The sequence below is a fragment of the Lipomyces japonicus genome (genome assembly GCF_038497905.1).
Source record: "Lipomyces japonicus strain CBS 7319 unplaced genomic scaffold V1514scaffold_20, whole genome shotgun sequence".
Lineage (NCBI taxonomy): Eukaryota > Fungi > Ascomycota > Lipomycetes > Lipomycetales > Lipomycetaceae > Lipomyces > Lipomyces japonicus.
The window spans coordinates 101,725-128,283 of NW_027117832.1; the positions used below are offsets into that span (position 1 = coordinate 101,725).

The 26,559-nt window shown below is 48.1% G+C and overlaps 14 protein-coding genes across 14 annotated transcripts; 8 read left to right on the top strand and 6 right to left on the bottom strand.

Moving 5' to 3' along the window:
• The first annotated feature begins 68 nt into the window (after positions 1–68).
• Positions 69–5,587, top strand: V1514DRAFT_307065 (PAS domain-containing protein-containing protein). Its single transcript, XM_066925689.1, has 4 exons — positions 69–747; positions 814–1,297; positions 1,356–3,238; positions 3,297–5,587. The coding sequence occupies exons 1-4, from the start codon at positions 443–445 to the stop codon at positions 5,284–5,286; spliced, it is 4,662 nt and encodes a 1,553-aa protein (XP_066783263.1). The 5' UTR covers positions 69–442; the 3' UTR covers positions 5,287–5,587.
• Positions 5,588–5,888: 301 nt separating this feature from the next.
• On the top strand, positions 5,889–7,694 carry V1514DRAFT_331147 (uncharacterized protein). The gene has a single exon (XM_066927633.1). The coding sequence runs from the start codon at positions 6,013–6,015 to the stop codon at positions 7,615–7,617; it is 1,605 nt and encodes a 534-aa protein (XP_066783264.1). The 5' UTR covers positions 5,889–6,012; the 3' UTR covers positions 7,618–7,694.
• On the bottom strand, positions 7,681–8,832 carry V1514DRAFT_331148 (mitochondrial 54S ribosomal protein uL3m). The gene has a single exon (XM_066927634.1). The coding sequence runs from the start codon at positions 8,709–8,711 to the stop codon at positions 7,737–7,739; it is 975 nt and encodes a 324-aa protein (XP_066783265.1). The 5' UTR covers positions 8,712–8,832; the 3' UTR covers positions 7,681–7,736.
• Positions 8,818–9,760, top strand: V1514DRAFT_331150 (cytochrome oxidase complex assembly protein 1-domain-containing protein). Its single transcript, XM_066927635.1, has 2 exons — positions 8,818–9,162; positions 9,237–9,760. Exons 1-2 carry the CDS (start codon positions 8,940–8,942, stop codon positions 9,671–9,673), a joined length of 660 nt encoding a protein of 219 aa, XP_066783266.1. The 5' UTR covers positions 8,818–8,939; the 3' UTR covers positions 9,674–9,760.
• On the bottom strand, positions 9,719–11,960 carry V1514DRAFT_363228 (SRP54-type protein). Its single transcript, XM_066929760.1, has 2 exons — positions 11,678–11,960; positions 9,719–11,605 (listed from the first exon to the last, which is right to left on the bottom strand). The coding sequence occupies exons 1-2, from the start codon at positions 11,909–11,911 to the stop codon at positions 9,773–9,775; spliced, it is 2,067 nt and encodes a 688-aa protein (XP_066783267.1). The 5' UTR covers positions 11,912–11,960; the 3' UTR covers positions 9,719–9,772.
• A 104-nt stretch (positions 11,961–12,064) lies between these two features.
• Positions 12,065–13,233, top strand: V1514DRAFT_331152 (putative ubiquitin conjugating enzyme protein). The gene is made up of 6 exons (XM_066927636.1): positions 12,065–12,281; positions 12,351–12,465; positions 12,521–12,652; positions 12,758–12,831; positions 12,891–12,957; positions 13,038–13,233. The coding sequence occupies exons 1-6, from the start codon at positions 12,255–12,257 to the stop codon at positions 13,091–13,093; spliced, it is 471 nt and encodes a 156-aa protein (XP_066783268.1). The 5' UTR covers positions 12,065–12,254; the 3' UTR covers positions 13,094–13,233.
• A 94-nt stretch (positions 13,234–13,327) lies between these two features.
• V1514DRAFT_280819 (NAC domain-containing protein) lies at positions 13,328–13,975 on the bottom strand (the record flags this gene model as incomplete). Its single annotated transcript, XM_066925049.1, has 1 exon — positions 13,328–13,975. The coding sequence occupies one exon, from the start codon at positions 13,973–13,975 to the stop codon at positions 13,328–13,330; it is 648 nt and encodes a 215-aa protein (XP_066783269.1).
• A 1,232-nt stretch (positions 13,976–15,207) lies between these two features.
• On the bottom strand, positions 15,208–16,171 carry V1514DRAFT_294037 (nucleic acid-binding protein). The gene is made up of 5 exons (XM_066925383.1): positions 16,108–16,171; positions 16,031–16,039; positions 15,775–15,948; positions 15,480–15,681; positions 15,208–15,399 (listed from the first exon to the last, which is right to left on the bottom strand). The coding sequence occupies exons 1-5, from the start codon at positions 16,126–16,128 to the stop codon at positions 15,389–15,391; spliced, it is 417 nt and encodes a 138-aa protein (XP_066783270.1). The 5' UTR covers positions 16,129–16,171; the 3' UTR covers positions 15,208–15,388.
• V1514DRAFT_73847 (ER to Golgi transporter Yif1) lies at positions 16,133–17,318 on the top strand. The gene has a single exon (XM_066930126.1). The coding sequence runs from the start codon at positions 16,313–16,315 to the stop codon at positions 17,282–17,284; it is 972 nt and encodes a 323-aa protein (XP_066783271.1). The 5' UTR covers positions 16,133–16,312; the 3' UTR covers positions 17,285–17,318.
• A 94-nt stretch (positions 17,319–17,412) lies between these two features.
• On the top strand, positions 17,413–18,207 carry V1514DRAFT_280881 (uncharacterized protein; the record flags this gene model as incomplete). Its single annotated transcript, XM_066925054.1, has 1 exon — positions 17,413–18,207. One exon carries the CDS (start codon positions 17,413–17,415, stop codon positions 18,205–18,207), a length of 795 nt encoding a protein of 264 aa, XP_066783272.1.
• V1514DRAFT_357261 (uncharacterized protein) lies at positions 18,188–20,576 on the top strand (the record flags this gene model as incomplete). The annotated part of the gene is made up of 2 exons (XM_066929658.1): positions 18,188–20,288; positions 20,355–20,576. Coding segments are annotated over exons 1-2 (2,157 nt in total), but the record flags the coding sequence as incomplete, so codon positions are not given.
• A 78-nt stretch (positions 20,577–20,654) lies between these two features.
• On the bottom strand, positions 20,655–23,084 carry V1514DRAFT_280831 (SDA1-domain-containing protein; the record flags this gene model as incomplete). Its single annotated transcript, XM_066925051.1, has 2 exons — positions 20,655–22,911; positions 23,008–23,084. The coding sequence occupies 2 exons, from the start codon at positions 23,082–23,084 to the stop codon at positions 20,655–20,657; spliced, it is 2,334 nt and encodes a 777-aa protein (XP_066783274.1).
• Positions 23,085–23,337: 253 nt separating this feature from the next.
• V1514DRAFT_331170 (NADP-dependent oxidoreductase domain-containing protein) lies at positions 23,338–24,455 on the top strand. Its single transcript, XM_066927637.1, has one exon. The coding sequence runs from the start codon at positions 23,441–23,443 to the stop codon at positions 24,395–24,397; it is 957 nt and encodes a 318-aa protein (XP_066783275.1). The 5' UTR covers positions 23,338–23,440; the 3' UTR covers positions 24,398–24,455.
• On the bottom strand, positions 24,409–26,278 carry V1514DRAFT_294055 (uncharacterized protein). The gene is made up of 2 exons (XM_066925384.1): positions 25,895–26,278; positions 24,409–25,807 (listed from the first exon to the last, which is right to left on the bottom strand). The coding sequence occupies exons 1-2, from the start codon at positions 26,262–26,264 to the stop codon at positions 24,678–24,680; spliced, it is 1,500 nt and encodes a 499-aa protein (XP_066783276.1). The 5' UTR covers positions 26,265–26,278; the 3' UTR covers positions 24,409–24,677.
• Between the last annotated feature and the right edge of the window lie 281 nt (positions 26,279–26,559).

The window sequence follows — 26,559 nt, forward strand, 5'->3', positions numbered from 1 at the left end:
GCCCCGATTGCCCTGTCGTTGGCGAGAAAGTGTCAATGTCAAGTGAACCCCGGGCGGTGTGACAATCACGCATACAATTTACAATTGAATTCATTTTGGCCAACCGGGATATTGATTCATATACAGCGCGTTTGTTTTTGAAGGGCACAATATCAGGGCAAGTTTGATTGCTCTGAGACGCCTTGTTACTGGCTCCTTGTCTTTCTTGTCTTGTCTTGTCTTGCGTTGCGTTTTAAGTCGCCTGACGCCTCGACAACTTCGTGTTTTAAATCATATTCTAAACCTCTGCATTTGCTGGTGCCCATGATGTTTTGTTCTGAACCATTCTGACAAAATTATAGTACTTTTTTTTTCCTTTCTTTTTATTTATTTATTTATCTTTAAAACTATTTTCGGGCTTGGGTCAACTAGGTTTTCCTTCTTGTTTGAGATCAGTTTCGTTATGGATCAGGCCAAGAGCCCGCCCTCATTTTCTTCTGGCGACAGCAATTATTTGCAACCGCCAAGCACAAGAAGCAGGTCTCTTTCTCCTGCCACCATACAGTCAACGACTCCAGTTCGCAGGGGTCGCAATTCTTCTTTTTCTTTTTTTGGTTCTCCCAGACGTGATCGATCAGTGTCAGGTTCGGTTCAACATGCCGGCTCTTCATCCGGCTGGGCCCGTCCGCGTCACGTCAATGTCATTTTAGAACTGGATCTTGATTGTAATGTCATTTGGGCTAGTCGATCTTGGACACACGTTGTCGGGTATGCGATTCAAACGTAACCGATAATTGATCCCACTCGCTAATTATATATATATTTTTTTTTTAGAAATGATATTTCAGATTTTATTGGAAAACCTATATCTGACGCGTTGGTTGGCGAAACTGATGTCTTTCAAAAAGCTACCGATGCCATGCTTGAAACGAATTCGTCGTTTCGTGTTCGGTTCACGACTGCTCGCGGTGACCTGTCTCATGATTTTGATGCATTGTCAGTTTCAAAAAGCACGTCTACCAGCTATGCTACCTCTCCGCGTCAACCAGATTTTTTTCCGGCTTTTTCAAAGTTTTCGCCTGATTCTCAACAAAAGGCTCACTCGATATCGTTGCCGACCACCAGAGCTTCAACTTTAAACACCATGCCCACCACTACTCGTCATCACTCAACCCCCATAGCAAGTTCTGTTCTTCATGATCATAGCAATGAATCTTCAAAATCTCAACCGGATTCCATCTCACCGCTATCAAAAACAATTGAATTGGAAGGTCAAGGTATAATTATTTTTGATCGAAATAGCTTGGAGCCATGTTATGTAAGTAGTGTATTTTTGGACTTGGGTATTAAGGTTTACTAACTGGTAAAAAAAATAGTCCATGTGGGTGTTAAAGCCATATCGAGAACCAATTACTCCAGTGGTTGATTTACCACGAACGTTAGTTGATTCACTCGGATTTGGTGCTGATTTTTTGGCTGCTTACATTTCGCGCATCACGCAAGCAGGAATTACAGATACTGAAAATTTCCCTATGCAAGATCCCATCATGTGTCGCATATGTGAACGCCAAATCCAGCCATGGTGGTTTGAACGCCATTCTGAACTCTGCCTTGTAGAACACAAGGCAGAAAGCGAGGTTCAAAATTGTCAAGATATTTTACGTGATCATCGAACAGTTCTGTTTGAAATTTTGGAAAAGGCAGACGCGCAAGATGAAAACAACGTGCCAGAATACCGAGGCCGGGCTATTCCGATTTCAAGACGTGCTCATTCAAATCAAAAATTTACAATGTCTCTTAAACATTTGGCAAAAGGACACCCTAAATCTCCGATTCGTGTGTTGGAGATATTACTTGACCTCTGCGACACGTCACTCGAAGTAAGCATTCCGGCGTTACGCGACAACAATTTGGCTTTACCTGACAGTGAAGGATATTACCAAATTAGGGTTCATTCACCAAGTTCAGAGAGCAAGGTGAAGCAGGTATTAAATTGGCGATGTCCGTCCACGATCGAAGATGAAGGGTTAATCACCCTGTGTCGTGACACTGAGCGGTTTGCAAAGTCCAAAATCGAGAGCGTACTTCGATTGGGTAACACAATCACGTACTCAGAAAAAATTCAGCGGGAGCTTAGCATTTTGGTACAAGAAACCATAGAGGATGCTGTTTCACAAATTATTGACCATCAACGTGCGTTGATGGACGACGTTAGTGAAAGCGAAATGGATGATATTACGGCGTCTGAAATTGATGAACCTGGATTTTTTGATACTTCACAAGAAAACCTCAGAAACGAGGGCGAAAATTCACCAATAACGCGATACCTGTCAAGTTCAATGTCGGTCGCGTCAGGATCTTCACCCTTTGAAGTAAGTACTCCCAAGTCATTTGCCACATTTGGCGGGTTTGGCAGTGATCGACGCAAGTCGCGGAAATATGCTCTACAAGACGAAGATGGTGGTGATAGTGACAGTAGCAGGTCGTCATTAGTGTACGTTCGAGAGAATGCGAATTCGCCTGTTAGCGAACCTGAAACTACAAACAGAATATTAAAGGCCAGGAAGAGTAGTTCAAACTTATTTTTTGGATCACCTGCAAGAACCAAATCGCCTTCACTTAGTCATCCCAAATCTCCTTTGTTAAACCAACAAATCAAGTTTTCATCTTTTTCGGATGCATCTGGCAACGCATCAGAGACGATGAATCTCACACCGCTCACGTCTCCGCTTTTGTTTCCCATTGATTCATATACGGATCATGGCAGCCGGCATCATCATCGGCGCAAGTCATCAGCAGCGTCAGATTTTGCAAGAGCGCCTGCGTCGCCGTTGTTGTCTTCAGTGACTCCGGCCATCAGACCTGCGCAACCGAGCATTAAGGATTTTGAAGTTATTAAGCCAATCAGTCGTGGCGCGTTTGGCAGCGTATACCTTACACGGAAGAAGAACACGGGCGAATATTTTGCAATCAAGGTTTTGAAAAAGGCTGACATGATTGCTAAGAATCAGGTTACTAATGTTAAGGCCGAGCGTGCGATCATGATGGCCCAGGCGGAATCACCGTTTGTTGCCAAACTGTTTTTCACTTTTCAGAGTAAAGAATACTTGTACCTGGTTATGGAATACCTGAACGGAGGTGATTGCGCAGCTTTACTGAAAGCGTTTGGCGGTGGATTACCTGAAGATTGGGTACAAAAATATATTGCCGAGGTGGTGCTCGGAATTGAGAACTTACACGATAAAGGGATTGTGCATCGGTACGTTGAAGTTTGCATATATGCAATGCATAATAACTGATTTTTTTTTATTCTTTAGTGACCTGAAGCCTGATAATTTACTGATTGATAAGCATGGGCATCTTAAGATGACTGACTTTGGTCTTTCTCGCATGGGACTGGTCGGTCGTCAAACTCGAGCCAGGAACGCCATCACGATTGAACCTCCAGATATTTTTCAAGGTCATTTTGGGACTAGTGGTTCTAGCACGAGGTCTACGTCCGTGTCATCACAAAGTGGATCGATGGACACGCCCATGTACTTGGAAGGTAACGTGCTGGCAGTCTCACCATGGTCCACGCCCCAGATGTTGCCGGATTCTGCTTCATTGCCTCAAGTTCCGGGATATTTCTCGCTTAGCAAATCAGCTACTTCCGAGCAAGGTCCCATGTCTTCCCTGGCTTCATCGCATAACACGGGGGCGGTGACGACTGTGGCAGCTGTTGGTGTTACGGATGTGAATACAAAGGGAGAATCCATTCAGTCAATGCTTGATTCGTTCCGGTTAAATTCTAGTTCGTCGTCTAAATCGGGCAAAGATGAGGATATATTTTCTGGACCTAACTCTTCTTTGATGCCGCCGCCACCGCCTCCGGCAACTGCTATAGCTGTAGCAGCAGCAGCGAACATGGCACTGTTCAATCCCGGAGCGGGCAAGAGATTTGTCGGAACGCCGGATTATCTTGCACCAGAAACTATTACGGGTACAGGACAAGATGAGATGAGTGACTGGTGGTCACTGGGCTGCATCGTGTTTGAGTTTTTATATGGATACCCGCCTTTCCACGCAGCCACGCCGGATCAAGTGTTTGAAAACATTTTGGCGAGGAAAATTAATTGGCCTGATGACAACGATGACGATAGTGTTTCGCCCCCGGTTTCGGACGCGGCAATTGACCTAATCAATAGGTTGATCTGCCTAGACCCTGCCCAGCGACTTGGTGCTGGATCGGCAGAACAAGTCAAGAATCATAAATTTTTTGAGGACATTAATTGGGCAAGCGTGTGCGAGGAAGAAGCCGCGTTTATCCCGCGACCGGAAAACGCAGAGGACACGGCGTATTTTGATGATCGTGGTGCTACGTTGCAGACGTTCCCAGAGGAAGACAACGAAGACGGTGGCGGCGGAGATGGTGTTGGGAACGAGGAGTCTGCGATCGCGACTGATGATGACCACGATAGTAATTCGCAAGGGCATCAGCACTCGTTAAGTAGCGGCGAAGCAACGGCTAGTACGAGCAGCAGCAAGAGGCGAAAGGATTCGGCCAGTCTTGTTGGCAATTCAACGTCGGTGGCACCAGTGGTGGCACCAATTCCGAGCTTGATGTCACGCACGAGCAAGATTTTGCCTTTGCATATTCCACATCACTTCCGGGGACGTCGGGTCAGGCGGCAGAGCGAACCGGCCGGCGGCGGGGACGATTTTGGCTCGTTTTCGTTCAAGAACTTGCCCGTGTTGGAAAAAGCCAACAAGGACGTGATCCAGCGGCTCAAGTCCGAACATCTTGAACACATGCAACATCAGCAACAGGTTCAGCCGTCGTCAGGCCCGGTCGAGTCGTCACCGGTGAAGTCGCGAACCGCGTCGGTCAACGTGGCGGGTCTTGGCGCGCCGTTATCGCTGAGCAGTTATATTAATAGCGGCAACAGGCCGGCACGACCTGGCTCACCATCTAGTATGTCGTCGAGTAGCACGTCGAGCGTGTACCGAAGCGTGTCACCGAACAGGAACGTGCAGGTGCATCATGCCCCACACGGGCTCTCGATTCCATCGTCGCCGTTGACGACTTCGATCCCGATCAATGCCGTGCAGTCGTCACAGGAAGACAGCAACTATGACAACAATAACAACGACGAAGACGTGCCAGATGATGAAGCTGATAGGCAACAATTACCGGCCGCCGTTGCGGGGTCGTCATTGTTGTTGTCGTCATCATCAATGACTGCCCGGTCTGCGACAGGGTCACCGGTGAGTTCAAGGAAAGTGTCATCGTCGTCTTCGTCATCGTTTAAATCAGCATTAGGTTAATAAAATCTAGCCAACGTTAAACAAGACTTTCCGTAATTAGCAACTTTTATTATTATTTTTTTTTTTTGTTTTTCATTTCGTTTTTATTGCACTTTATTGGGAACGGTTTTTTTTTTTGTTGTTGTTACTACGACGTAAGGCGAGATTGGTTTATAGAAGGGTGTTTTTTTTTCTTTCTAGTTTTCATGCACATTATTTAGGTTTGTCTAGGTGTTTTTTTTGCTTGTTTTTGTTTGTATCGAATTTTTTTATTTGTCCATGTCAATAAAGTTGTCAAGTGCTTAGACGCGCGTATTGTATACCGTAAACCGAACGGCGCTTAATTCACCAAGCGAAAACGCTGGCAGTGACATTCACGTGACTTTTTTTTAAAAAAAAAAATATTGAAAAAAATAATTAATTTTAAGTTCCCGATACAAATTACGTAAATTATTAATATACATTATTATAATATTTTTTTCAATATTTTTTTTTTTAAAAAAACGTCACGTGAATGTCACTGCCAGCGTTTTCGCTTGGTGAATTAAGCGCCGTTAATGTCACGTGCGGCTGGACAGAGTTTGGCTTCCGTCACGGCCCTTCAAGTGTGCAATCGTTTGGCGATTAGCTGATAGAAGGGGGGCCCAATCGTTGGAGATTACAGGTTTGACAAAGACAAGGACAATTAAGCGGGAAAAATAAGCAAACAAACAAGACAGATATTTTTAAAAAAAAAAAAAAAAAGAAATGTTGGCATCACATGAGGATAAGTCGCACAATGGATCGAACGAACAAGTTACCACCGACCCTGAACCAACTCCGGTCTATTCAGAAATTGATGAATCCAGTTTAGCAATCGAATCAGTCGATGAGCAAAATCAATTAGATAATAATGACTCGGTACAATCACCTGTTTCGGCATCACCAGAACGAGTATCATCCATGACCGGCGTGCTTAATTCTTCACCGGAAGCACCGGTGTCGCCCAAGATCGTGCGAGCTTCAAGTAATCAGATTTCGCCAATTCCGCCACTTGAGCAATCTTTGCTTGCATCAGCAGCAGATTATGACGTAAAAGAGCAATTACAACGACAGGATGATCAGGAACAACGACCGCCGCCACCGCCGCCACGGCCCGTGTCGCCGTATTCGCAGGCCGAACGCACGTTGGCCGACGCGTTCCCCAACGTGGACGGCACGATCATTCGGGCTGTGTTGGTGGCCAGTGGTGGGCAAATCGACCCCGCGTTTAACGCGTTGCTGGGCATATCTGACCCTTCATTCGTTCCTGACAAGCCTGCCCGAAAGCAAGACCGGTCACAACAGGAACCAGGTCGTGCACCGTACCGACAGAATCAACGGCAGTTGCAGGAAGATGAAGCATTTGCGCGCAAGCTGGCGGAGGATTTGAACGGCGGTCGCAGTGGCAGGGGCAGTGGCAGGCCACAACCTCAGCAGCAGCAGCAACGGCAATCGTATGATGGCCGGCACCGAGGTTCTAGATATAGCGGGTATGATGGTGATAACTATTACGATGATGATGAAAACAGGAACCGGGATTGGTCCTTTTTTGATGATGATTTGCCCATCATTAAGGAAAACCTGGCCAAGGGTTTTAGCGAGACCAAGGACAAGGTTAACAATTGGGTTGCCAATCTGCGCAAGAAGTTGGATGCCGAACTTAATGATGAACGTGACGATACGAGTGGTGGCATCAGGTACCCATCTCGTAATTCAGGCGTGTATGGCCAACCTGGCAGGAATGGCCGACAGCCTGGTGGCAGCAGAAGCAGCAGCAGGACGGCTGCAACTGGCGGAATTGACGGTGGCGTTGATAACAGACCGGCGGCGGGCACGAGACAGCAGGAGTACAAATACCGGATTTCAAGAGGCAATTCTTACGATAACGATCCGACAGAGCTGGATGGCAATTTTGCTCATTTGAACTTGGTTGATAACACGGCCGCCGGTGGCAACAATAACAATGTTGAATCCGGAATCAGAACCACGCGGGCGGCCAAGTTTGCAGATGAATATGAGGATGAAGAAGAAGAAGACGAACTTTATGCCGCGCCGGCGCCATTGCCGGCACGAAGTTCAACCGGTCCGATAAAATCGGCATTGTCATCGTCATCATCGCCGTTATCATCATCATCATCATCAGCAGCAGCAGCAGCACGGGCATCGCCATCATCGGGATCATCTTCTCGTGGATCGGGTAAATGGGAACCTTTAAAAGCGGTTGAGCCGACACCGGATAATGATCCTTTCTTTATTGGTGATAGTGATGAAGAAGATGGCAAGCCACAATCTGACGGACCCAAAAAGACGGTTCGGTTTGATGAGGATTAAATACGGATAATTGCCACTGGTTCTTTTTTTTTTTTCGTTTTCGTTTTGTATTTGTTATTATTATTATTATTATTATTATTATTATTTTAATTTCATTATTATATAAAAATATATTAAATTTATTGTTTAGCAAAGTAATCATGGCCCGGGCTCAAGTTGTCTATTGGAGCTTTCTTGATTGCGTCTTGAATCTTAACGAACGAGTTTTTGGGACCTGGCACTTGACCTTTAACAAGAATGAGGCCATGTTCGGGGATGATCTTGAGCACCTGCACGTTCTGCACCGTGATACGGTCCACACCCATGTGACCGGCCATTTTCTTGAACGGCAGCACGCGACCGGGATCTTGCGATCCACCGGTCGAACCAGCCGAACGATGCGACCTGGAAACACCATGTGATGCACGCAAACCATGGAATCCATGCCGCTTCATCGTGCCGGCAAAACCTTTACCTTTTGAAATCCCGCGCACGTCCAAGAATTGCCCGACCACGAAATGACTAACCGTGATGTCGGTGCCGACCGGCAACAATCCGGCCTCGCTTTTAACCTTAAACTCGGCCAATTCTGCTTTTGGCGGAATGCCCTTGTGAGCCAAATGTCCGAGTTCGGGCGCGGTCAGGTTGCGCGCGTTGCGAGCACCGGCGCCGACCTGCACGCCGTAGTAACCGTGAGTCCGCGGCGTCATGGTTTGCACGACTTGCACGCGATCGAGTTGCAACATGGTCACCGGCATGACCTTGCCTGAAAGGTCAAACAATTGGGTCATGCCACGCTTGATTGCCAACGCGCCCGTGCGCGATGCCAGTTGCTTGCGGGCAAGTGATGCTTCCTTGGAATCCAACAGTACCGGCAACGGCAGCTCGGACCGGGGAATGAATCGATAATTTGGGTCTGGTGGTTGAATCGGAATCGAACTTGAAATTGTGCTTGTCTGAAATTGCGGTTGCTCATCTGGCTGTGATGATTGCGATGTGTTGTTGCACGGTGCCGCGGATGCGGAAAAGAATCGAGCAGCGATTGCCGTGCGGGTGACCGGCCGATGTATTGGCAACGTGCGACATGCCGCACGTACGGTGAATGCGGACGCCATTCAGTATAATTAATAAACCGGCAATAACGTAGCGGAAAAACACAAAAGCAGACTGGATGAGGTCGAAAAACGAAGAAAAAACGGCAGGTTTTTGGGAAAAGTTCGCAATGTGAGATGTGGCTGTGCTCTTCAGCCACGGCCCAGGTCGGGGTGGTGAGGCGTAAACAATTTATACGGATTATTTACGAGACTTTGTGCTGCTTGTAATATAAGGAAAAAGAAAAAAAAATGACATATTTACAGTCTACACGCCGGCATGTATGGCTTGCGTCGTCATTGTCCATGATGCGAACTCGCCTGGCGTCACCATCGTGGTCACGGAGTTTAGTCATGTTGAGAATGATCAGCAGCAACACGACCGGATCTGCGTCTCCATTGGCAACAGAAATTTCACCCAGCCGGAATAGTGACAAGCCAAAGATTAAAATCACGGTCGACCGTGAATTGCCAGGTAAAAGAACGCTTGGTCGTGAAGGAATGAATTTTTAGTTAACCAACGGGGCGGATTTTTTTTTGTTGCATTAGACGTGCGATCACGAACGCCACGGTTAATTGTTTATTATTCAATTTTTTTTTCAATCATGGGTGCCATCTCGTTAGTTTTTTTCAATTACGAACGGCAGCAATCCCCAGTCGTGTCGTCCACGTTGTATTCGATCCGGCGGTCGCCGACCGCGCGTGCCGTGCTGGGCGCAAACATTCGGTTTCGGGATCCGGTGCCGTGGATCTCTGGATCGCTTGATTTTTTACATGGTGACGTGGACGTGTCGTATGCCGTGATTGGTTCGAAAGACGTGCCTGCCAAATTGAGGTTTCGAAGTATTCGTCGCGGCAAAGGTGATGCGTTTGAAGTTGTGGAATGGTCATTGACCACGGAACATGGCCAGGTCATCAACTTGATTGCCGATGCCAATAAAGAATTGATTTCGTTTGAAGAAGGAGATGCCTTGTTGGGCAAATAAACCAATTCATGGCGAACCATACAATAGAAAAAAATAAACTTGTATATATATATATTTTAATTATACATTACAATTAAAAAAAAAAAAAAAAAAAAAAAACTATGCCATCAACATGTTCACGGCCCAGGGAATCGATAACGTGCGCAGGTCAGTGTACATCTGTCCGGTGCCAACAAACAAGACCGGGATGCCAGCCGAATAAGTCATGTTGACGATACTTCCAATCATGTCACCAACCGTGTCACATTTAGAAATTAAAAAAAAATCAAGTCCTCGTGACGTGCCAAACGCGGCATTAAAATTTCTTGCTTGCTGTACGGAATCAGTCCCGACCAGGGCTTCGCCCACCATCACGATCTTATCCGGTGATGCGTATTTTGCAAATTTTTCTAATGATGACATTAACCTGGCATCATTATGCCTTCGACCGGCGGTATCGATCAAAACCACGTCAAATTGATGGTCGGCACCGTACGCGATTGCATCACGGGCCACCACGGCGGAATCCTTGGAATAGCCCTTTTCGTATAATTCGATCCGTCCTAACGAACCACCGCCGTGTTCGTTGGCGGTAAGCTTTTGCAAATTTTTAACATGCACTCGTAATTGTTCAACCGCACCCGATCGAAACGTGTCACAAGCAGCGATTAAGATGTTTAAATCATTTTGCAACAACCAAAACGCAATCTTGGATAGGTTCGTAGACTTGCCGACTCCGTTCACGCCCACGACTGAAATCACGTACGGACGTTGTGCGGGCAACAACGTGGACGATTGCTTCTTTGCAGCCAAACTCGTGGTTTTGGCAGCAGCAGCATTGGAAGCCTTTTTGGCCGTAATCTCATGAAGAAGGTCAAGCGACGTGGACGGCGTCAAAATCTTGCGAAGGGCTTCCTCCATGGCTGCCCGCACGGTTGTCTCGACAGACGTGAACGTGCCGGTGCTCGTTCCCGATAACGATTTCTTAACCACGTCACACAAGTATTGAGCTGCCTCCGGTGCCACGTTTTTCTTCATCAAATGATCCTTGACGTTGGCCAATGCCGTGTTTAAATCCTTTTCAGTCAACGTTTTGCTGCCGCCAAGAATGGATTTGAAAAATCCAAAACCAGATGAAACCAGGTTTGAAGCCGATGATGCGGGATTGGAAGCATTAAAAGATGACTTGGATGATGATGATGATGCATCGGGCAATGATAGAATGGAATCGATTTCGGATGACAAGTCCCTAAGTAAAAATTCACCAGATTTGATTTTTGAACCAAAATTTTTAATTGCGTTTGCGTCTTGCAACAAATTGAGCCCTTGCTCGTCATTATCATTATCATCAACATGCTCATCATCTTGACCACCACTAGTGGTTGAAAAATCAAGCGATCCAGATCCGGCTTGCTCGTCATCACTAGCAGTAGCCAATCCGTTCGAGTCCCATTTACGTAATTGCTTGCCACGCTTGCCGGGTATCACGTCGGCCGTGCCAGTTGCAGGCGAATTGCGACCGCTTCTTGATTTCGGAGTCTTGCGACCGCTGTTATAAGAGCCACGTTTGATTAATTTGGCCAGCTTGACCTGTTTGTCAGTTGGTTCGACTTCATTTTCTTGCTTTGTTTCGTCAAGATCATTCGTGACTACTTCTTGCTCTGCCGTGTCTTGTTCACCATCGTCAGTATCGTCCTGCGCGTTTACTTGTTGCTGCCGCTGTTGAGTTTGTGCCAATGATGACGGCAATATTTTTCTGCTCGCATGGTTACCACCGCTTCGTCGTTCCAATTCAGCGTATCGCAGGGCAAAATAATCGTCAAACTTGCAAACCGGTAACGATTGCGGGTCCATAATCTTTAATTGTTCGCCATACAAACTTGTAAATAATTTTTTAATACTGGCTAGTAATTCATCAATAAACGTGATTTGCAATAATGATTGATACACGGCCTTTAAATTAAGAAAAAAGATTGATTAGTTTGGAGCTTGATATAGAGATGTATATATGGGGGTGTAACATACAAAAATGATGATGCCAAAATCATTAGCAGTAATCCATTTAACCGTGTATCGATCCTTTGTCACTGCCGGACCGGGGCCTTCGTTGCCATCTTGCAATTGCTGCTTCGTAGCGGTCTTGTCTTCAATAAAAATTTCCGATACCAACGAATCCAACAGAGTAGAAGACACTGGCTGATTAGTTTTCTGCCATAAAACTACACCTCCGGTGGTGAAAATTCCAAAATGATCAATCATTCCAATCGTTGCGGGCCGGTTTGCGTTGTATAATAAACTGTGGTTAAGAAGGCTGTTCGAGGAAGTTTTAAACCTTGGAAAATGATAAAACGTACGAGACCCTTCATATGATTACATTTAACGGCCGGCCCGGTCATTTGACTTGCAAAAGCCAACTTGCTTGCAATCTGGCTCTTTGAATGAGCTCTGATTTAGTTGAGAATAAAAGAAAGAATTTACAGGCGGTAGTAATATTATACTCAATTACAAATTAGGCGCTTTTGTCTTTTTTTTTTTAGGGGGGGAGCAAAGCACAAAGAAAATCATACATTATTCTCTTTAGATCAGCTTATACGCATTAATCATGTCTCTTCCAAAGCGAATCATCAAGGTATATATATATATATTTGGTATATTCTGTACAGAATTTTAAACTGTGAATGATTTTTTATTTTTATAGGAAACTGAAAGGTTGGTGAGTGATCCGGTGCCGGGAATCAATGCGGTTCCGCATGACGACAACCTGCGTTATTTCGATGTGACCATCAACGGGCCGACCCAGTCCCCATATGAAGGTTCGTATACATGTTGTTGTTGTTGATTATTATTGACTAATTGGAATTATTAAAGGCGGAGTGTTCAAGTTGGAATTATTTTTGCCAGAGGAATACCCCATGGTTGCACCAAAAGTTCGGTTCTTGACCAAGATTTATCATCCCAATATTGACAAATTGGGCCGGATTTGCCTTGACGTTTTAAAAAGTATGGTTTTTATTAATTAATTAATATCGCTTAGACAAAACAAAAAAAAAAAAAAAAATGGAAAAGAGGACAGGACAGGAAATAACATGATTTTGATCATTATAGCCAACTGGTCACCGGCATTACAAATCAGGACCATATTACTATCAGTTCAGGCCCTTTTAGGTGCGCCCAATCCGGTAAGAAAAATTAATTGATAATATAACGTATTTATTTTGTTGGACTGACACGATATTAGGACGATCCACTTGCCAATGACGTTGCTCAACGATGGAAAGAAGATGAGAAGGCAGCAATCGCGACTGGTAAGTAAATTTTGTAATTTGTATAAATTTTGTTATTCATTGTTAACGATTCTGGTTTTTTTTTTTTAACTCTAATGCAGCTAAGGAATGGACTCAAACGTTTGCCAAACCGACGGAAGTTATTGAAGTGGATTAAGGGAAAGGGGAACGGATAAAGATATATACATATATATTAATAAATAAATATCAATAAATATAATGTAACAAGTTGGAACACGATACAACAACTTTTTTTGTATTTTTTGTATTGTTGCTAAATGCATGTCATGAAATTTTTATTGATTTAAATTTTTTAAGTAGTGAGTTCCATAATGCTGGCAAAACCGTTGTTAGCGATTGGAACGGAATAATTAAGGAAAACACAATAAACTTACCTTCCCACAATGTCGAGATTGTTTGCTCTCAGGGCCTTGACGGCCTTAGCTCTAGACACGCCAGCTTGAGACACAACGAGTTCGATATCCTTGGGTTCGATACCGGTTTCGTCCACCTCTTCGTTATCATCTTCAGATTCGGCGGCGGCGGCGGATTGCTTGCCCTTGGATTCAGCAGCAGCCTCGACATCGGCCACGATGGATGCAGCAGCAGCGTCACCACCTTCGGCAGTGGCAGCATCAGCAGCCTTTTGAGCATCCTCTGAAGCTTGTAATTGTTGCAAAGCCTGAGCCTGAGCAGCCTGGGCGCTCAAATCTTCAATCTTGGCCTCGCCAAACACAATGTACACGTTCGACGTGGCCGACCGGTACACTTCCGGATTGGCAATCACAAACAAGATGTTCTTTGACCGACGCAAGGTCACACGGTTAATGCCAGGTACGAGCTTCAATCCCAACTTGGTGATGGCCTTGCGAGCCTTGGCCTCGTGGCGGGAGTACACGGCCACGCTGGCGCCGGCCGGGATGCCTTCCTCATCTTCGACATCTTCAGCAGCAACGTCCTCGACCGTGGCAGCCGGAGTTTCTTGCTCGACCGCCGTGACCGGGGCTTGTTCTTCGACAATTTCTTCAATCTTTGACATTTTGCGTGTTTTGCTTAATTGGGTTGGCAAAAATTCAATTCCGGTCTGATTGAACCTGCGACGTGATCCGTTCCGGTTTCGCGGGGCGAGTGAGCGCAAAAAGAGGGCAAGGGTAGGGTTAAGCCCTGGAAAGGTTTCGCAGTCACGCCGAAAGTTTTGCCAACACAATGCGCCAGCTGCATGCATGTGGCACGCACGTGACAATCACGGGGGCTAAACTTTTGCTAGCTCACGTGATACGGCTTACGTGATGATGATGATGATGATAATGAATGATTGACAAGGTTTATGGTATGCAACAACTTTTGAAAAAAAAAAAAAAACAAAGCAAACAAAGCAAACGCCGAAAAAAAGGGAAAACCTGAAAGCTGTAAATATGAACAACGAATGAACCCGAACATGGAAAAATGTTGTAAATCCAAAGATGCAGCGCGTGGCCGTGCTACATGTAGCCTTCTTGTCGCGCCTCATGTGCCAACACTACTACGTCGTCGTCGACGACGACGACGTCGCCAACGACGTCGGCTTGGCAAATGGTGGCATTGATAATGACAATGACAATGTTGGCGGCACCGGTGCCGAGAAGGACAGGAACACGTTTTCGGCGTGGTCTGATGGTTGTTAGAATTCAACATGACTTCACAGGCAATGCAAAAATACTCGCCTCCAGCAATGGATGCCAACGCGTTCGTGTAATGGCTTGCGAATGCTTGCGACCGGTTGAGCTCGGTCTCGAGTTGCTTAACCTTGTCCGCGTGTTGGTGCAGGGCTGTACGAATGATGGGTTGATTAGAAATCAGGCCGCCAGTGTGGTTGTAACTAACCACAACAGCGAGAAGTAAACATGCCTTTCTCAGTCTTGTCCGCCTGGTCGAGCATGCCGAACGCGCGTGCGAGTGCTTGCAACTCGGCCTGGACGTCGGCAACCTTGTCGTGCGCCTGGCGGATGCATGCAGTCAAATGACGAGCCTGGGCCGTGTCGGTCAGGTCGAGCGCGGACGGCGTGCGGGTAAGCTTGTTGCACGAGTGGTGGGGCAAGTGGTGGTCGTGATCGGGTTGCAGGTTTACGTTGGCCATGACAACTAAGCCGGGATGGATCATGTCGACTGTTTATTGTCGTTCTTGACATTCCGCACAAGTCGCTTATCGGTGTGGCAGTTGTGCAGCCTGCGGTGCCATGGGCGTAGGGTTTTAAGCAAAACTTGTTTAGCCTTGTTGGACAAGCATGATGATCAGGAGGAATATTTTTTTTTTAATTTATATACACAACAACGTACGCATTGGTTAAGAATCCCTGCACGAGATTTTTGTTTTTGACAAGCTTCATGCCGTGCAAATTTGGTTTTTTAAAAAAAAAAACACGCCCATGCCTCCCGCGGGCAGGCCACGGCCGGATACCAACCCAACTCGAACTTAGAGCTCGTCTGGAAAAAATGAAAAAACAAAAAAGTTAGCCAAGAGTAAAAACAAATGACAATACAAGACCAAAAAAAAAAAATCTTACCAATGTCGAATTCAAAGTTGCATTCCTCATCGCCTTCATGGCCATAAGTATCAGTCTCGTTAATCTTGGCCGTCTCGGGAAGTTCGCCGTAAGTCTTTAACGACCTGGCCTCGTCGGCATTATATTTCAAAATCACGTCGGCTTGGTCATCTTGAAATTCACGAAGTGATAGCAAGATGATGTCACCTTGGTTGATCCACACCTGTCATTACTCTGTAAGTAAAAAAAAAAAAAAATCCAGTTTGCAGTTTCGTTGCGATTTAAACAACCGACAACCAAAAATACAAGCACTCACTTTCTTGCGCATCTTGCCTCTGATGTGAGCCAGTCTTCGTTCACCGTCAAAGCACTGAGCCTCAATCCGACCGTTCCCAAGCATTTTTGTCACCTGAGCATATTCCTGACCGTCTTCTTTAAAGATCAATTCACGTTTTTCATTGTCGTTTTCATTTTTGCCTCTCCGGCGATTCTGGGGGCATGTTAGAACATTTAATTATCAAAATCAAGGCCAAATTATTTTATTTAATTTTTTGGCATCCACCATGTCATACTTTGCCTCCCTAAAAAATAAACCCGTTAGCATAATATCCATAGCCATGATCATGAACCGATCAGTAAACCTCCTTACTTTTCCTTTGTTCTTGGGCATGATGGAACTGAAGTGATGGTGAAGTGTCGGAGGCAAAGCGAACGCGACGACGTGCAAGAAAGAAATTTCAACCACGACGCCCGTGCTGAAAACTGCGCAGTGCGTACAACTCGGACTGGGACTGGGACAAGGAAGCTAAAGCTTCAACAACTTCGTTGCACCACCAACCCAATCCGCACCAAAAATGTACCAGTCTCCGCCGCTTCATCATCCGGTGCCGCAGCATCCGATTCCACCCATTCGCTCGCCACCATTGCAGCAACAGGCCAGTACTAGTAGTAGTAGTGGCGGTGGTGGCAGCGGCAGCAATCCGTACGTGTATGGCAACCTGTTTTCGGATTCCACGGCCCAGGTCGGCCTGCATGCAGTCATGGCAGGGCAAAACTACGTGGAGCAAAACCTGGGTAAGTACATGTTTTCAGTGTCGTCACTCAAAACGTATTTCGACGTGTCGAATTCGTACGTGTGGCGCAAGCTGGCCCTGGTCGTGTTCCCCTGGCGGCACCGGCCGTGGACCAGGCAGGTCAGGCAGGCGGCTGCGTCGAACAGCACCAGCAACAACAGCAACAGCATTGGTGGTTACTTGACGTACTACGCGCCACCGAGGGACGACGTGAACGCGCCAGACATGTACATCCCGGTCATGGCCTTCGTTACCTACGTGCTGCTGTCGTCGATCGAGGCCGGCATCCGCGGCGCGTTCCACCCGGAATTGCTGGGCTACGTGGCTTCGACCGCGTTTGCGGTCGTGATTTTTGAGATTGTCGGTCTCAAGCTGACGTGCTACGTGCTGGGCATCACCAGCGGCAGCGGCAGCGCCAGCCCGTCATCGGGCGAGCCGTCGCAGGTGCTGGACCTGGTAGCGTACAGCGGCTACAAGTTTATCGGCGTGATTCTCACCATGCTGGCCCTCACCGCCACCGGGTCGGGCCTGATCAAGCACTCCGTGTTTGCCTACGTCGTGGCTGCCAACGGCCTGTTTCTGCTGCGGTCCCTCAAATACGTGATCCTGCCGGCGTCTTCGTCTTCGTCCTCGGCCTCGTCCTCGTCCGGCTCGCGATCGCACAGCGTGCATCGGCCTCGCCGGATCCAGTTCCTGTTTGCGTACAGCTTCGTGTGCCAGGCAGCGCTGATGTGGGTGCTGGTCCGCGCTTAGTCATCAGCCTGCGTCGGCGATCACTTGTCATGCATGAATTCACAGTTGTACATTATTATTTATCTATTTATTTATCTACTTGTTCTTGTCCTTCCTCGTCGTATTCCAACCTCCACTCACCTCTGCCCATGTCGTATCCGTCGCCGCTCAACCCGGTCGTGCGTGCGCTCAACCCGTCCGTGACCACGCTGTCGTCGCCGTTCAAGCGGTCCGGCCTGTTCCACATCGGCGCCAGGTCGACCGTGATCTCGCTGCGATCCGGCAGCGTGGTCGTGATCGCGCCGCTGCCGTACGGGCCGGACTCCGAAGCCGTCGTGGCCGGCCGCGACGTCAAGTTCCTGATCGCGCCCGACATTGTGCACCACCTGGCGCTCAAGTCGTGGAAGGAAGCCCACCCGGCAGCCAAGATCATTGGCCCGGCCGGCTTGCGGCAAAAGAAAGCTGCCGACGGCGTCCACGTTGACCACGAACTCACCACTGCTGGCCAGGTTTTGACGCCGTCGCAAGCCGGCATTGTCGACGACGACATTGAGCACGAACTCCGGTTCGTGTACGTGGCTGCGCACACCAACCACGAGCTCGTCACGTTCCACCTGCCGACCGCCACGTTGGTCGAGGCAGATCTGTTGTTCAACCTGCCCGCCAATGAGCAATATTCAAACTCGGCATTGTCGTACAAGACCGGGTTTTCACGATTGTTCAACTTGCTGCACCCGTTCGGGTCATGGCACGCCCGCTTGGCCGGGGCTTCGTTTTCAGACAAGGCCGCTGCCGCCACCGCATTGACCGCCATCGCGTCGTTGCCATTCACCACGATCGTGCCCTGTCACGGCGACGTGCTCGTCACGCCGGCGGCCGATAATGATCCGGCCCACGCCGCCCGGCCAGCGTTCGAAGCCGTGTTTGCAAAGTACTTGAAGTAGTTTTTTTTTGATAATATATAATAATCCCATTGTGTTTTTTTTTTCCCCACAGTCACGTGACTTAATGATCCGCAATTTACAATTACAAATTAATCATTCTTTTTTTCTGATTCATCTAACAAGACGATCAAAACCCGTTCCGTCACATGGCTCAAGCCACCGTTTCGTCTACCTGTCTGGCTTGTCGTGCTCGTCATCTCAAATGCGACGGCATCGTGCCCGTGTGTGGCCGCTGCTCGGCGCAGGCTCGCGAGTGCGTGTACGTAAAGAGTCGCCGTGGTTGGAAGCACAAGCCAGCACAACAGGACGCTGACGCTCATGATGATTTCGCCGCCACCACCACGTCCGTGACGGCTAACGCAACACCGGACGGTCATGCCGTGCCCGCATTGACAGACTACTATTACTCTTATTTTCATGCCGCGCACCCAATACTAGTGCCACGGACGCACTACGCCGCCGTCAGCACCACAACCGGGTTGCTGCCCGGATTCGCCGACTTGCTCGTACCGGTAGTGCACTACGTCGCGTCTTTTTACTCGCCTGCCGCCAACCGCAACTTGTATCGTGTGGCAGTCGATGCTGCGTTAGTTGACACCGTCGTGCCTGCGTCGCCGGTGGCCGTGCAGGCCCTGTTGTTGTACGCCATCGTCTTGCACGGCGACAACGAGCAAGACCGCGCGCTCGCGATCAAGGACCGCGCCGTCGACATGGCGTTGCGCTTGCACATGCACTCAGACGATGCGTTGACACAAATCGTGCGAGCCAACGTTGCGTTGCCGCAGGGCTTGCGTGCGGTCGTGCTGGAGTCGTTCCGGCGCACGTTCTGGATGCTGTTTGTGATCGACGCCTGGACGGCCGGCATTCACCGCAAGCCGTCGTTTGCGCTTTGGCATGTGTTACCAACCACTACCACGTTACTACCTCGTGATGATGACGGCGGCGGCGGCGATGCTGGCAGTAGGTCGTTGCAGGATTATGACGACAGAGTGTTTGCCGACGCGCCGGCGCCGTATTCGTCGTTTGCATACTTGATTGATGCTGCCAGGATCCTGGGCGGCGTTGTCACGACCACGACAGCGTCTGCTGCCACTTTGCCAGATATGGTCGACAGCCGGGCCGCAGTCTGGATGCTGCACTTGCCGGACGCAAAGCGTGACATGGTATTGCCCACTCACGCAATCACCGCCGCATCTGCATCACCACCACCATCACTACCATCATCATCATCATCTTCATCACCACCATCGCCGCCACAATCTTTAGAATCACAAGTTGACGAGCTCATGATATTGGCTCATATTATTGTTTACAACTCCGTGATCTTGGCTCACAAGCCTTTTTCACGGTTGGCACAGATGCCAAATCAGTATGAAAGGTTGGAAAATAATACATGCCTGACCCCAGGCGAACTACTCATCACCACCATAACCACAGCATCGCCCACCGCGCCGGCGTCTAGGCCGAGGAGCCCACCCACGATTCAGGAACACACGCGCAAATGCATCGCGGCAGCCGCATCGTTGTCGCGCCTGATCACGTTGTCATCTGATTCGATCATGCATCGCAGCCCATTTTTCACTTGCGCGGTCACGTTGTCCACATTGGTGCATCTAACTTCTTGCGTGTGGGTTTTTTATGATCACGACGATGATCATGATCATGTCGGCAAGAACGACAAGCCGGCTGGCCGGCTTGTCGTGAACTCGAGTGCAGGCACATTATCGAATGATCGGCAATTGGCCAAGGAAAGGATCCGGTTGGGATTGGCAGGATTAAAAGCCATGAGTGCGACATGGGCCACCGCGTCGCTCGTGTTGGATCAAATCAGGCAAGCTTCACGAACCGTGTTTGGGCAACGTCGGCAAGCCGATCTGGTGGCACTTCAACCTGCGCCAGCTGCGGTCAACAAGCGTCGGCGAACGGAATCGGCATTGGCATCGGCATCGGCAACCGTGACGACTGCAACTCCGGATTGGGTGTTGCCGTTGATGAGCACGTCGACGGCGGCAACTTCAACCACGTATTCTGAAGAATTATCAAGCACAAGGTCCAGCAGTATCGACGGCGATGATCATCACGTTACGACCGTCATGCCCGGCAACATTACAAACGACAACAAATTTAATAATTCGTACTACTACCAGTCAAGCACAGGCACAACCACGAACGATGATCCTATGGCATCGTGCAAGCCCGGGACTGATCTTTACTACTACAACGACTGCAATCATAATTACAACAATTCAGGTCAAGCATTTACAGGCGGCATGACCCAGTCCGGGTTCGAACTCGATCAAACATTGCTGGACGCCATCGCGGTATTGCCACAACCACTAATATCTGAGGAAGAACTCAACCAATTTTTTTTAACAAACCATTTCTCATAATCTTTTACATTGTATATATTAACTTGTAATTTATTTTATTTCTTGTCTGTAATATGTTTAATGCTTCTTTGTCTTTTTCTGCTTATCAATATGCGCCCGCAACACTTTCTGCTTGTCCCTCAAACTCCGCTTATTTTTACCTTGCACGTCGCGCTTATGAATCATCATTATAAAATTTTTCTTTCTTGCCTTTTCCCTATTCGTAGTCGAATGCGGCGCGGCATCTTTTTTCTTTCCTTTTTGTGATCCAAACTCGGGACGGTCCTTGCGTCCTTCCATGATTGATTCCAACCGGGCTTGCTTGTCAGCTTTAATACCGGCCCTGGTTTTCGTAACCAAATTTTCTGCCGTTACTGCGGATTCGTTCGTGTTGCCTCGATCGCCCATGATCTTGGACAGACCGGCTTGCGTGCGCAGTTCGTCTAGTTTTTGAAAATCGGCCGGCGTCAAGACCTTGGTCGCCATTATGCTCTGCGTGATTTCCTCTGCCGTTTTCACTTTCTTTGCTGGATTTTCCGCATCCTCATCATCTTCGTCGTCGTCGTCGTCGTCTTCGTCTTCGTCTTCGTCGTCGTCGTCATTATCCTTGTCGTCCACATCGTATTCCTTGTCACTCTCAACATTAATCCATCCTTCATCTTCCGAGTTAACTTGTTGCACGTCCCACCCGTCTTCTTCATCAGCACCTTGCCCGTCTTGCCCGTCTGCATCTTCGGATTGCTTACCGTCCAATCCCTGATCACGTCGCCATTGTGATAACAACTCCAAGCCCGGAATGCCTTCCACCACGTTCTCAACACCGTACTTCAACGTCTTGCGATCCGCGCCTGCCGACGCCATGTCCATCGACGCCACCTTGCCCCTGTCCTTGCGGGCCAGCATTTCCGGCGCCACGTCACGATAAAACCCAATCAAACTGCGGGCGGCCATCATGACCGGCTTGGATTTCGAACCTTTGTATTCGGTCAGGTCTTGCAACAGGTCAGGTTCGATCGCGATTGGATGCCGGGTTAAGATTTCGCGGATCGTGTTAAGACCGGCTGCTGCCACTTCGGCTGCCACGCCGTCGGACACGAATTCGTCAGCAATCTTGCGAATCACTGGTGAGATTGCATCTGGTGGTACCAAATCATGCGTGGCTTGAGCAGCGCACGCCATGAACTGGGTCACGTCCCGTTGCTTTGGGGTTAAAAATTTGAGCAAGAACGAATACACCGGCAGCACGGTTAACTTGTGGGTGCCAATCAATCGCGTGACCAGGTTTAACACCTTGATTCGTTGTTCCAACGTTAGCTTGCCACCACCACCACCGGCATTGCTGTTATTGTTTCGAGACGACAAATGTTGCGTAAACAATCGTTCGGCAAATCCCTGAGGGTCGTGAAGCAAATGAATGGCTGAAAAATTAAGATGGGACGCTGGCACGTCACCTGCCTTTCTGGATTCTTTCTTTTTAAGCATTTTCATGGCTGATTCCAACTTGCGCGCGCGCTTGCCTGATTTCTTGTTTACGCCTAATCGATGCTTCAACCCTGCCACTTCGGGCCGGCTGATACTGCCACCGGCACCACCGGCACCGTCATCATCTGAAGAATTATCATCATCCGAATCATCATACTCATCCGAATCATCATCCGATCCATGCACGCCACGTTTCTTTTTCGTAGTTTTCTCTCGTTCCCGGTCGGCTCCCAAAAAAAAACTCACGCCGGCCACGGCCACTTTAGGGTTGCCGTGTAACGACGCGGTTTTCATGATTTCTACCGATCGAGGATCGTCCCAAATCGATCGCCGCCATAATTCGCGCGTCAACTTGGCCGCCCACAGGCCATCGGCTGCAGCCGTGGCCGCGGTCGGCCCGTCAGTAGATTCCAACAAGGTAAACAATAACGCTTGCACTGCCTTGTTTAACTTTGGAGCCTTGCTGCCCTTGTTGGCATGCTTGAGCAATCTCACGAGCGTGGTATAAATATCCTTGCGGAATTGCTTCGAAGTCGCGACTGGCAATAACGGGAAAAGCACCTGGATCAATCGTTCGGACGAGATCACGCCCCGGTTTCGCATCAATACTAATGACTGCACGATTTTCTGTCGCAGGTCGGCCGGCAGGTTAACATGATGCTGCGCCAGCAAGCCGGCAAGGTCGTCCGCAAACTTGTTGGTCTCGACCGGGTAGCATACCGTGACCTGAGCGATAAACCCAACTTGATCCATGAATGATTCCACGTCATGAAACCCGGCAGGGTTCACGCTTAAGATTTCGCGTTGAGTTTCATAATGCCGATACTGAGTCAAAAATTCCTCTTTATACGACCTGTTTGCCCCGGCCAATCTGTCAGTATTTTTCATTACACTTTCTTTTTTGCCCAAAGATTTATAATTAAAATAAAAAAATAAAAAAATGACTTACCCTGGATCTCGACGAACCAAATTTTGCAAAAGTGCAATATTATTCGGCAGTAATGCTGCTCTCCGTCTCTTTGGCATTATTTTTTTTTTTTTAAAAAAAACTAGAACAAGAAACGTAGTTTTATTTTTCTTGTTTTGAATAAATATACAAAAAAAAAAAAATTTCATAATTGAAATTGGGACTTGCCCTATTGGGAAGTTACCCGGTGCAATAACCACTGTGCTAATGACGTAATCGCTTACGTGAGGGACGGCTGCTCAATATGGACATGCGACCGCAAATACCGAATTAAATCATCACGTATATAAACTCCCCCGGCTGCACCCAACCCAAACGTACATCATAATAATAAGCCCATCGTAAACACCTCTTTTGACCTCAATTAAGAAGAACAAGTTAGAGTATTGGCATTAGTTTTATAAGAAAAAAAGAAATGACATCTGCGGCAAGCAAGACAGTGAAGTTAAATTCCGGCCATGACTTACCCTTAGTCGGCTTGGGCACCTGGCAAGGCAGTGTTGGCAGTGAAGCCGAGCAAGAATTAATTTCCACCATCGTGTACGCGATTAACGAACAAGGTTATCGTCATTTAGATACTGCTGCGTTGTATGGCGTGGAAGAAATCGTCGGTAAAGCCGTGCGCGCGTCCGGCGTGGCCCGGTCGGAATTGTTTATCACGACCAAGTTGGCATCAGCAGATCATGCCCGCGTGGAGGAAGCATTTTTGGAATCATTGCAACGGTTGGGATTAGATTATATTGATTTATATTTGATTCATTGGCCTCAATCCTTAACTGCTGATGGCAAGTCTACCAAAACTCCCACGCCAGCTCAGACATGGCAGGCATTGGAAGCCGTGCAAAGGAAATATCCCGACAAATTGCGCAGCTTGGGGGTTTCCAATTTTTCTCAAAAGACTCTTGATGAATTACTTGCCGTGGCCACGATCACACCCGCGGTTAACCAGGTTGAGATTCACCCAATGCTTCCTCAATTTGCCTTGGTTGATTATTTTAAATCGAAAGGCATCGTCACGATGGCGTATTCACCTCTAGGTCAATATGATTCACCAATCTTGAAATCTCCCGAGATCAACGCCGTAGCGGTCAAGCATAACGTCGGTCCCGGTCAGGTCGTGCTGGCATGGGAAGTCGGCAGGGGCATTGCCGTGATCCCGAAATCGGCATCACGAACCCGCATTCGTGATAACATCACGTTGCCGCAATTAGATGACCAAGACGTGGCAGTGTTGGATGGATTTCATGCTCTCAGGCCTGATTATCATCGTCGGTTGTGTCAGATTAATGGTGGCACGCCAACTGGTCATGACATTGTGTTGGGATGGACGTATGAGGAGTTGGGATGGGACCATTTCACCTATGAGTCATAAGTTTTTATGAAATGTTAATCGCAGGTCGCTTTAATAAATGAATAAATAAATAATGTACAATGTTATGTGGTGAGCCCAAAACAGAGACTACCATGTTTTGATTCAAAACTCCGTAAAACAAAACACAAAAACAAAAAAACAGTTATAAGCCAATTTTTTATTTCCCCCAACCTTTTACCATTAGCCATGCATAAACTTTGATGTGAATTAAATGCCCAATTATACTCCAAATGCCCATTGGTTTTTTTTTTTCCTCTTGTTTTGTCATGATGATATTTTTTTACTTGGTTCGATACGCATAGTAAAGATAGATTCCACGTTCAAGACCTCCTCCCCATTGTTTGCCCGAGCAATCAATCTTCCTGCTTGCGCCAGCCCAAGCATCCGATTGACCCATGTCCATTCCAAGTACATGTTGATTATAGCCATTCGATAACCTGCGGCCTCGACGAACAGGGGGCATGTCGCCCTTCTTAAAAATCCAGCCTCGCCGACCCTGACCCAGCACGACGTTATAACCAGGCACCCTGACGTCGGCCATTTTGCCCAAGATTTGAGCATCAAATTCCCAAGTTCTCACGTCTGAGCACGAACCAAGTAATCTGAGATCTTGAATGGTCCAGATCGTGATGTGCGGGTTGCCGGTAAGGTCAAGGTATCGCAAGTCCGGCCGAAGCGGCGCAGAGAAATTTTCAATCAACGCATCAATTGACAAATCAGCAAACCCTAGTGATAACGCCTGAAGTTGCAAAGGTATTAACGGCAAATGACTGGGTTCAACTGGCAAAAAATACAAATTCAAATGAAGCAGGCCTGATGGCAAGCCTGGTAGCAACGTGCGGAGCTGAGACTCGGTAATGTTGGTGGACCTGAGTGATAGCCACCGCAGGTCAACAGACCTCACGGCCGGATGAGTAAGTAAAAATTGCACCACGTCCTTGCCCTGCACGTTTCTGCATTTGGCCAGCGACAAGTGAGTTAACCTGGCCGAACTCGGGATCGAGTTGAGCGCCGCGGCCGACACTTGAGTATGTGTAACATCAAGCCGTTTGAGGTTCGTAAGTTTAGGCATGAATCGCTCAAACACTTCCTGCTGCACGCCGGCACATTCATGCAGTGAAACGCGGGTCAGATTACTCAGCGTGCCCGATGGGAACGTGGTGGCGACAAATGCAGACTTGAACGCGGCGCCGGTGGCGCCACAGAAATCAACCGCCTCTAAATCAGGCAGGGAGAAAAGCTTGTCCAGCACGGTCTTGTCAATGTCGTCCTCGACAGACTCGGACACTAAAAATTCTCGCAAGTTGGGAGTCTTGTGCAGCGCATCAGCAATCGTGTCCGAAGTAACCATTTGAATTTCTCTGTTCATGCGCCTTGTGCGGCCTAGGCCGACTGATGTAAAGTCCGAAACTATCCCACCCAAAAAAAAAAAAAAAAAAAAGTTAGTTGCGCAAAAAAAAAAAAAAAAATTTTTTTCCCCATATTGTTCCTACGTACAGTCAAGACATTTTACCATGGAGCCAAGTTGAGGCCGCCGGCTGAGTTCATACCTGAACACGTCGAATGCACGCGGGTGGCCGACGTGGACGTGGGAATAAAGAGCATGCAAGCCGGCGTCATGGAACGCACGACAGACCGGCAACAGGTTCTTTTTAAACATGGCCAGCCGCTTGGTCAGGTACATGCGCATGCCATCAATATCGGTGTCGTCTGCGTACACAAGGCCGAGGATGTGTTGCAGCAGCTCCGTGGGCAGATCAAGGATGGGGGTAGATGTGGGCGAGGCCAGCACCGACGCCGGCACAACGTCCTCGTCGGCAGAAAAGTAAACCTCGTCCCTGTCGTCAACAAACACGTCGGTATCCATTTATTGGGGTGTGGTGGTGGTGGTGAACGAACCGTGGCGAGAAGGCTGTATTTATATAGGCAGAACGACGAACACGGGGTGCCATCACGGGGTGCGGCTGTGCGGTGGCTAAGCAAGCACTTTCTAAAGTGTCTAAAATGCCTGCGGCTTGCGTGGCCACCGGCTACTAACCATATGCGGTTAGCGCACGCTTGCACGTCGTAAAAACCGGCCGCGATGGCGTTCGCTTTGTCAGCCAGCAGCCGCACAGGTGCTTTGTTTGTGCTGCCGAAGTGGCCTTGGCGGCCACCGGGTT

Excerpts from the sequence above, each read along its gene's own strand:
- V1514DRAFT_331152 (XM_066927636.1), top strand. The coding sequence starts at position 12,255 with ATGTCTCTTCCAAAGCGAATCATCAAG. Across the intron at positions 12,282-12,350 it reads TTCCAAAGCGAATCATCAAG|GAAACTGAAAGGTTGGTGAG; the intron begins GTATATATATAT and ends TTATTTTTATAG. Across the intron at positions 12,466-12,520 it reads GACCCAGTCCCCATATGAAG|GCGGAGTGTTCAAGTTGGAA; the intron begins GTTCGTATACAT and ends GAATTATTAAAG.
- V1514DRAFT_331148 (XM_066927634.1), bottom strand. The coding sequence starts at position 8,711 with ATGGCGTCCGCATTCACCGTACGTGCGGCATGTCGCACGTTGCCAATA.
- V1514DRAFT_307065 (XM_066925689.1), top strand. The coding sequence starts at position 443 with ATGGATCAGGCCAAGAGCCCGCCCTCATTTTCTTCTGGCGACAGCAAT. Across the intron at positions 1,298-1,355 it reads ATAGCTTGGAGCCATGTTAT|TCCATGTGGGTGTTAAAGCC; the intron begins GTAAGTAGTGTA and ends TAAAAAAAATAG. Across the intron at positions 3,239-3,296 it reads GATAAAGGGATTGTGCATCG|TGACCTGAAGCCTGATAATT; the intron begins GTACGTTGAAGT and ends TTTATTCTTTAG.
- V1514DRAFT_294037 (XM_066925383.1), bottom strand. The coding sequence starts at position 16,128 with ATGCCCAAGAACAAAGGAAAA. Across the intron at positions 15,682-15,774 it reads GAGGCAAGATGCGCAAGAAA|GTGTGGATCAACCAAGGTGA; the intron begins GTGAGTGCTTGT and ends GAGTAATGACAG.
- V1514DRAFT_331147 (XM_066927633.1), top strand. The coding sequence starts at position 6,013 with ATGTTGGCATCACATGAGGATAAGTCGCACAATGGATCGAACGAACAA.
- V1514DRAFT_294055 (XM_066925384.1), bottom strand. The coding sequence starts at position 26,264 with ATGGATACCGACGTGTTTGTTGACGACAGGGACGAGGTTTACTTTTCT. Across the intron at positions 25,808-25,894 it reads CATGGTAAAATGTCTTGACT|TTTCGGACTTTACATCAGTC; the intron begins GTACGTAGGAAC and ends TGGGTGGGATAG.
- V1514DRAFT_73847 (XM_066930126.1), top strand. The coding sequence starts at position 16,313 with ATGTACCAGTCTCCGCCGCTTCATCATCCGGTGCCGCAGCATCCGATT.
- V1514DRAFT_331150 (XM_066927635.1), top strand. The coding sequence starts at position 8,940 with ATGACATATTTACAGTCTACACGCCGGCATGTATGGCTTGCGTCGTCA. Across the intron at positions 9,163-9,236 it reads GGTCGACCGTGAATTGCCAG|ACGTGCGATCACGAACGCCA; the intron begins GTAAAAGAACGC and ends TTGTTGCATTAG.
- V1514DRAFT_363228 (XM_066929760.1), bottom strand. The coding sequence starts at position 11,911 with ATGATTGATCATTTTGGAATTTTCACCACCGGAGGTGTAGTTTTATGG. Across the intron at positions 11,606-11,677 it reads ATTTTGGCATCATCATTTTT|GCCGTGTATCAATCATTATT; the intron begins GTATGTTACACC and ends CTTAATTTAAAG.
- V1514DRAFT_331170 (XM_066927637.1), top strand. The coding sequence starts at position 23,441 with ATGACATCTGCGGCAAGCAAGACAGTGAAGTTAAATTCCGGCCATGAC.